At 56.8% G+C, this 8,105-nt stretch overlaps 3 protein-coding genes across 3 annotated transcripts in view; 1 reads left to right on the forward strand and 2 right to left on the reverse strand.

Annotated features, from left to right (window-relative positions):
• PTSG_04437 (uncharacterized protein) overlaps positions 1-1,086 on the reverse strand; it is a 2,647-nt gene extending 1,561 nt beyond the window's left edge. The window contains exons 1-2 of the mRNA XM_004994475.1: positions 883-1,086; positions 1-627 (exon numbers count right to left, since the gene is read on the reverse strand). The exon at positions 1-627 is cut by the window's left edge and continues 81 nt beyond it. Coding sequence (XP_004994532.1) covers positions 1-627; positions 883-997 — 742 coding nt within the window. The 5' untranslated portion in view covers positions 998-1,086. The remainder of the gene's footprint in view (positions 628-882) is intronic.
• Positions 1,087-1,277: 191 nt separating this feature from the next.
• On the reverse strand, positions 1,278-6,503 carry PTSG_12175 (uncharacterized protein). The gene is made up of 13 exons (XM_004994476.1): positions 6,219-6,503; positions 5,893-5,921; positions 5,672-5,719; positions 5,133-5,527; positions 4,854-4,907; positions 4,475-4,628; positions 4,245-4,323; positions 3,896-4,056; positions 3,520-3,688; positions 3,135-3,273; positions 2,868-2,931; positions 2,427-2,530; positions 1,278-2,235 (listed from the first exon to the last, which is right to left on the reverse strand). The coding sequence occupies exons 1-13, from the start codon at positions 6,337-6,339 to the stop codon at positions 1,761-1,763; spliced, it is 1,992 nt and encodes a 663-aa protein (XP_004994533.1). The 5' UTR covers positions 6,340-6,503; the 3' UTR covers positions 1,278-1,760.
• Positions 6,504-6,780: 277 nt separating this feature from the next.
• Positions 6,781-8,105, forward strand: part of PTSG_04440 (cell differentiation protein rcd1) — a gene marked incomplete at both ends in the record, with an annotated part of 2,568 nt that continues 1,243 nt past the window's right edge. Inside the window, 3 exons of the mRNA XM_004994477.1 lie at positions 6,781-7,010; positions 7,326-7,449; positions 7,796-7,876. Of these exons, the coding sequence (XP_004994534.1) occupies positions 6,781-7,010; positions 7,326-7,449; positions 7,796-7,876 (435 nt within the window). The remainder of the gene's footprint in view (positions 7,011-7,325; positions 7,450-7,795; positions 7,877-8,105) is intronic.

The following is an 8,105-nucleotide window of genomic DNA, read 5'->3' on the forward strand; positions in this document are numbered from 1 at the left end:
AGGCCGCCTTGGGCGCACCGTCCACTTCTTCCTCTGTTGGCGTGCTGTCGAGTGTGGCACCTTGCACTTCGCGCGCGGCTGCGGTAACGGCGTCATCACCGCCATCGTTGTGCTCTTCATGCGCCTCTTCCTCTGCTGAAGTTGGTGCGTCTTCTTTCATTTGCTGTGGCGGTGCTTCCTGTTGTGGAGTGGCATTCGGCTCTGGCTGCTCAGCTGGCTTTGTTTCCGTCGGCTCCGGCTGATCTAGCGCTTCGCTTCTGGCCTCCGACGCAGGTGCAGGCGTTTCTGGTGTTGACAGCTGCGGGTGGTGTGGCTCTGCCGCCTCCTTGTCCACCTCGTTGAGCTCACTCTTAATCTCTGCTTGTGCTGATTTTGCCGCTGGCTTCGGCGCCGGCGCTGGGGCTGCGGGCTTTGGCTGCGTTGTTGTTGGAGCTAGCTTGGGCTTGACAGCGGGGCGGTGGCTGGGCGTCGTTCGTCCGCCACGGCGCACAGTCAGCGTGAACGGCTCATGGAGGGCAGAGATTTGTTTGACAACGGCCGCCAGCGGTACGCTGGAGGACACGTCGCTATCGTTGATCCTGATGACGCGATCATCAGCACAGAGGCCGCTCGCAGCTGCCACGCCATCTGCACGTCAACCCCAAATTCACGCACACGCACACACGCACACGCACGCGTATGGAAAAGTGGTGAGAAGTAAAGAGGGACAAGGGAGCCGCGTCAAGCGAGAGGATGTACCCGTGTTGAGCAAAAACAAGCAACCGTGCACTGCGATCAATCTAGAGTGGACAGTGGTCATGTGCTGTGTTGTTGCGATGCCTCGCTTGCACATGCACGGCGGATCAAGCAGCGATGCGTGATGATGATCTGCACCGATCTTACCTTGGCTGAGGCTGGAGATGATGTATGGAGCCCCTGCACCAGTGAGCTTCATCCCAAGCTTCTTCCCTGCTGCGGGAGTGACGGTGCACTCCACAGTCTCGACTCCATCCGCCATGGTTCCAAAGGTGTGGGTGGGGGTTGCGATGTGTGTTGGCTGGCTGGGTGGTGTTTGTGTGTTTGCGACACCAGCTTGCTTGGTTCTTGTTTTGGCAAAATTGCACACAATGGTTGTTGTTGTTGTTGGTGTTGTTGTTGTTGGTGTTGTTGTTGTTGTTGTTGTCGTCGTTGTTGTTGTTGTTGTTGTTGTTGTTGTTGTTGTTGTTGTTGTTGCCAGCGCATCATGTCATGTCACAACACGTCGCACGTCTCCTCTCTCTCCATTTCACATCTCACATGGTGTCATCTCTTCATTGTGTACGTGTTGCTTCCTCCTTTGCGTGAAAATGAGAAGGGTGAGAGACAGACAGAGAAGACACACGGCAGCCAAGCAAGTGTGCGGTTCCACAATAGGGGGCTGAAACACTGTGATTACACGGTGGATAAACTGGTGGTATGAAGAAGAAGAAGAAGAAGAAGAGCAAGCTGCTGCTGATGATGATGATGAGGTGACAGGATAAAGAGGACAAATCCAAAACCAAAAGGAAAGCAAGAAAGCAAGCAAGCAAGCAAGCAAGCAAGCAGGACCTGTGCAGCGATCTAATCGAGCGTGACTCCCGTCCCCCTCAACCCACACACAGTCACAAATACACCCGCCCACTCACACAGTCACAACCACACAACCACACAACCACACACATAAACACAGTCACAAACACACACACACACACACACAGAGTCACAAATACACACACACATTCCCCACCCCTCTCTCCTTCCCTCTACACTTCGCTGTGATGAATCTCGGAGATAAAGTCGGAGTGGCTATCGTCGTCCTCGGAGGGCGGCGCGGGCGCGGGCTCAAACATAAACGCATCGTCGTCGTGCTTGCTGGAATCACTCGACACCATCGACGTGGCTGTAGCGGCGCTGCTGGTGCTCGCCATGGCAGGTCGACTGCCGTTCGCTCCGCCCGGTGTGCTCGCTGCTGGCTCGTGCGGCGTTGTCATATCCACAATCTTCTCCAGGACCGCGTGTGAGCTGCTGCCGTTCGCGTGCGCACCCTTCTCAGTGGCGTTCGATGCCGTTGATGTTGACGTTGCTGGTGCGGTGGCTGCTGACGGTGCCTTGGCCGTCGCTGCCATTGCGTCTGCATCAATCTCGACATCGTCGACAACGGAGGAGGACGAGAGGCCCGTATCCAGCACCAGCCGCGGTCGCGGCGTCGTCATCACTTCTTGCTTCTGCAAATCAACCCTACATGTGCGTATGTTTGCGTGCGTGCGTGCGTGTGCGTGTGTGTATGTGTGTGCGTGTGTGATGAGAAGACACTCACGTCAAGAACAAGCGCTTTGAAATGGACTTGTGAGCACGCAAACCACGGCACCCCAAAGCATGGTGTCCACATGCGCGCAATGTATTTAACGCAGGGAGCAGCGAGTGCGTACCCAAACGCGGCTGGCTGCTGGCTGTGCTTGCGCGAGCCTGCCGCGGACGACGACCGTGACGACGGAACGGCCGGCGCACCCGCCTCAAGGTCGTGCAGCGTGCTCTGTTGTGTTGCGCGGGGAGAGGTGGTGGTGGTGGTGGTATTGAGTAGGTGCGGTGGGGGTGGTGGTGGTGGTGGTGGTATTGAGTAGGTGCGGTGGGGGTGGTGGTGGTGGTGGTGGTATTGAGTAGGTGCGGTGGGGGTGGATTGAACAAGTTGAAGAAAGCAAAAGATAACGGGGAGGGATCTATTGCAGCAAGGAGAGGCAAGAAAGAACCGCAGTGCTCACGGCCTTCATGGAACAACAATACATGCGTATGCACTGGCAGCAGGGACGCACACATGAAGGCGCATCCGTACACAACCAACACATTGTAGCAGGGAGTATCACGCATCCCACCAGTCCGTTTGTGACGCGCTGGAGGCGGCGCTCAAGAATCAATCGCGAGCCCTGGAACATCAGCCTAAGAATGACACACGAGGGACAATCGGGTGATGGTGGTGTACATGGCGTGTGAGGAACGAGGGAGCGTTTTCACACACACTTGCACGTCAGCAAACACTTTCGACTGCAAGAACACACACACACACACACACACACACACACACACACACACACACACACACGCACGCACGCACACGCGTACACAAGTGCTTTTGTGCGGACCTCTCTGCCTGCCATGCTTGCTGGAGATCAAGGATGGCCTGTTTGAGATCATTGCTGGTCTTGCAGTGGGAAAGCACATCCGCTTCGGACAAGTGGACGCCATCGCCCACACACTGCCGCAGCCACAACTTGCTGTCCTCTGGTTTGCTCAAGCGTGGGCGCGAGGGTATGACGCGCGTGTGATGTCGAGTGGGAGCGCGTGCGTGTGTGGGTGCGTGAGAAAGATGACAGCGGAAGATTTCAATGAAAAAAGCACATTCACATTCACAAGTATAGTCACACACACAAACACACACACACACACACACACACACACACACACACACACACACACACACACCGCCGACACACACGGCAGTACGTTACCCCGCCCACGGTGACTCACCCCTGTCCATGAGGTCATCTTCGCTGGAGGAGGCGGAGGGCGCCTGCTGCCACGACGACACCACGTCCAACACGGCCTTCTCCTTCTGCCGCTGCCGCAGCGCTTCCACCAGATCCGCCTCGCGCATGCGCAGACGCTGCAGCCGCTGTTGCTGCTCACGTAGGGCCGCCTGTTGGTCATGGTGGTGGTGGTGGTGGTTAGGCAGAGCGTGACGGGGTGAAGGGGGGGGGGGCGTGTGATGACGTGGAGGGCTGTGAGTGAAGTTGTTGTGACGGTCACGGTGGTTAAGAGCGTCGTGGCGGTGGTGATGATGATGGTGGTGGTGGTGGTGTGACAGGAAGCAAGGGACGTGCAAATCAATGGCAGTGGCGCTGACCTGCGCCTGGACTTTCTTCTTGTGCAGAACAAGTCGTTTGTAGTCGGAGGAGAACCGAACGACGAGGGTGATGGTGCCTTCGTTGGCGTTGATGTGCTTCAGCACGTCGGCCACCCCACATTCGGTGCATTTCGCCCCATCAACCTCCAGCACCTCGTCCCCTGGCACAGCAAAGGCACATGTAAGGGCGTGCGAGTGTGTATGCAGGTCAACATCACGACCAAGCGTGCAATGAACAAACCTCCAAGCAAACAGGCGAGCAAGTAAGCAAACATGGAGAAGAGCCAATGACGTGCAGGAGCTTGTAATATATGTGTGTGTTTGTGTTTGTGTGTGTGTGCATGCGTACCAACTCGGACGCCTGCTTTGTCGGCGACGCTGTTGTCCTCGACCGCTGACACGAACGTGGCCGTTTTCGGCACCGCGGGCTGGTGGAGTGGAGCAGAGGTGGTGGTGGTGGTGGTGGTAGAATGGCAGCATGCACGTGAGAACCAAGTGTGTGTGTGTGTGTGTGTGTGTGTGTGTGTGTGTGTGTGTGTGTGTGTGTGTGTGTGTGCGTGTGTGTGTGTGTGTGCTGACCTGTGGGATGCGGCCGCGTGTGTTGCGCTGCGGGACGAGGAGCGTTGTCAGGTCCGCCCCAAGTGGCATGCCGGGCTCCGTGCGCACGAGGAAGAGCGTGCGTGTCGGCATTGCTGACGCGTGTACCTCACGGCGGCGGCGGGTCGTCTGCCGCCTGTGTTGTGTTTTTTTTTTTTTTTTTTTTTGGGGGGGGGGCAGTGAAGTGGAGGGGTGGGAAGAGATGTGAGAAGTGGTGGTGGTGAATACTACTAATGGTGGTGGTGGTCATGTTAGTGCTGGCAACAGAGATGCTTCTGGCTGGCAGGAATGTCATGTAATTGGTGGGGAGGGGAGAGAAATGGCACGTGGGTGACAGTGGGAGAAGTGGTTTGGTGCTTACCGGTGCCAGCGAACAGAGAGCGAGTGGTGGTTGCGCATATTCCCCACTGCCGCTCTATAGCAGCGCGATTTGTAGGGAGACGGGGAGGGGGAGGCGACAAGCGGGAAGTGGGTGAGTCACACGTGTTTAGTAATACCGCTTTGCAAGTGCGGACATGCACACATACAGACACGCAGATACACGCACACACACGCACACGCACACACACACACAGGTACACACAGACACACAAGATACAAGACAGACACACACGCAGACACAGACACAATCAGGACGCACGGCTTGATGGAGCTGTCGAGGGACATGGCGCGATCAGACCGCTGCTGCTCCGAGCCGGCAACGCCGTCAGATGTCAGCATGTCCAACACGGTGGACGGTGCATCGTTGTCGCCGCCACCGCCGCTCTTGTCGTTGTTTGATGGCTCAGTTGCAGTTGCTGCGGCCTGGTCTGCTTGGTCTGCCTGGCTGTCCTCTGGCAACTGCGGCAGCGCTGCGCCATTGGTGCTGTTCTCGGCGGCCTCGTCCATGGCGTCCAACTCGGCATCCGGTGCCCACGCCTCCGCGTCCTCCTTGTGTTCCGTTGCCGCAAGATCTGCAAACGCCATGCGACACACGAGCACATTCTCGCGATCCTCCAGCTCCTGCTTCTTGGCGCGAAACCGCGACAGCTCGCTCTATGCAACGAACGGCGAGGGGAGGTCAACTACGTGAGGTCCATTCGAAAGGTGTGATTGTACAACGGGGAGAGGCGCTGAGGCGCCCCGCGTGAACGCAATCTCATGCCCATATATCAGGCAAGGTGAAACGACCAAACATACCCGCAGATACTGCAGGCGATCGAAGCTGGCCCGGGCTTGAGGATGGCTCTGTCACCATTTGTTGTTGTTGTTGTTGTTGATGTTGTTGTTGTTGTTGTTGTTGTTGTTGTTGTTGTTGTTGTGCACAGTGAGCGCTGACAAAGTGCATGACCAAACAACCCTGCAAAGTAGCGCATAGAAGACATACCGCGAGGCGTTCATTCAAACACCACAGCACTTACCGGCAGCGACTTGTCATCACTCCATGCTTCTGTTCAACCCAACACACACCAGCATGCAGTGATGGCAAGGTCTGGTCAGCATCCACGCACATATGTACGCACGCACACACAAACACACACACACTCTGTGTGTGTCTCTCGTACACGTACACACACGTACATGCACGCACACAAACACACACATGCGCGCACACGAACACACACACACACACATGCGCGCACACGAACACACACACACACACACGCACACACACACACGAACACACACACACGAACACACACACACGAACACATGCAGGAACACCACCCCACAAAACACGACTCACCGCGTTTCACTTTGACAGGTACACTGAGGGTGCCCACCCTCTTGACTTCTGGCTGCTGCGTCTTGACATCCTTTGCTCGCGTGAACGTGCGACGCAACTTCTGCAGCGGCCGGTCCCCCATGGCGGTGTCAGATTGACGTGAAGAGAGCGCAGACGGCAAACAAGTGAACGAGACAGCAAGCGAGCGAGCGAGAGCGCGCGGGTGGTGCACACACAGGCAGGTGGGTGGTGGTGGGAAGAAAGGACAAGCGAACGACGCGACGACAGCAAGGCACAACACCGTCGAATAGTGGCTGTAGATATACCACAATTTTCTTCACTGCCTGTTTTGCGAAGCGCGAACCGCAGCCGTGCACCAACCAACCAACCGAGGACAGCAGAGACGCACTCTGTCCACCAACGAACGAACAAACGAGCTACACCAAGCCACCACCCAGTCAGGCCTTTCCCTGCTACTCTTGTTCTTGTTCTTGTTCTTGTTCTGGGTTCTGGGTTCTGGGTTGTCTTTCTGGTTCTTGTTCTGTTGTTCTTGGGCGAGCGCACGTCTCTGTGTTGCATCAACATGCCATACCAAAAGCGTGGCGGTGGCCGTGGAGGCGGGGATGGAAGGCAGCAACAGCAGAAGCAGGATTCACAGCACCTCGGAGATGGCTTCGACCAGGGACCCGGCCCGCATGGCGGGCACGGCGGCGGTGGCCGATCTGGTGGCCACTTGAGCGAGCAAGCGCTAATCACGCTCATTCAAGACATCCAAGACTTGCGCAAGCGCGAAGACGCCATGGCCACCTTGAGGTATGTGGTATCAGGCGAGGTGGCGCGCGAAGGGACGGCTCATGCTGTACTTGTGGCTGTCCACGTATGATATGTGCTTGTTTGTTCTCTTGCTTGTGTGTGTGTGTGTGGTTGTTTGTCTCTTGCTTGTGTGTGCGCTTGTTTGTGCGTGCGTGTGTGACGTTTTTCGTCTTTGTATGAAGGTGTGTAGACGTGCATTTCTTCCAATACGGCCACTGCGCTTTTCCGGGTTCGCATCTGCTTGGTAACGTCTCGGCTCACACACCTATGAACATGTGGGTGACGCGCGTGTGTGGTTTGTGTGCTCTCGTTCAGCAAACACCGCGACTCTGTGAAGAAGCTTGCGGTGCTGCTGTGGCACTCGTTTGGCATTATTCCCATCCTGGTGGACGAAGTCATCTCTGTGTACGAGCACCTGTGCCCCGAAGAAGGGTTGCAGGTGCGTGAATGAATGCCTTGCATTGATGGCACTTATCACAGTGACAGCAGCAAGCACCACACAAGTGTGCTTGCACTTGCGTGCGTGTTTTCTGAACGCATACGGCTCCCGTCCCATCCCGCCCTCGCTTCATCTTGCTGCCCCTCTTGTCACTGTCCCTCACACACACACACACACACACACACACACACACACACACACACACACACACACACACACACACACACACACACACACACACGCACGCACGCACACCACGTGCGTGCCCTGTCAGATCTGATTACGCACGCACACCACGTGCTTGCGGTGTCCAACCCGCGTGTGCAATGCGCTCGCACTCCTGCAGTGCACCGCCTCCAGTCCCCGAGACCCGCACTCCTGCAGTGCACCGCCTCCAGTCCCGAGACCCGCGGCCTTTTCCTTGCCGGTGAGCGTGCCATGCGCATGCCATGCCTCGTGTCTCCTTTTGAGCGCGGCGTCGTCGCAACTGCTTGCACTTGGTTGCGTGCGTGTGTGTTCTTCAGCTATGCTTTCAGGCATTATTGGCTCTTGCCACCAACATTCCGCGCGAACGCACGCACGGTCACCCGCACGCACGCTGACACACTCCCACGCTTCCAAACATGTGCTCCCCCCCCCACTGCACAGCGCAACTG

This window comes from Salpingoeca rosetta (assembly GCF_000188695.1).
Source record: "Salpingoeca rosetta unplaced genomic scaffold supercont1.10, whole genome shotgun sequence".
Taxonomy (NCBI): Eukaryota; class Choanoflagellata; order Craspedida; family Salpingoecidae; genus Salpingoeca; species Salpingoeca rosetta.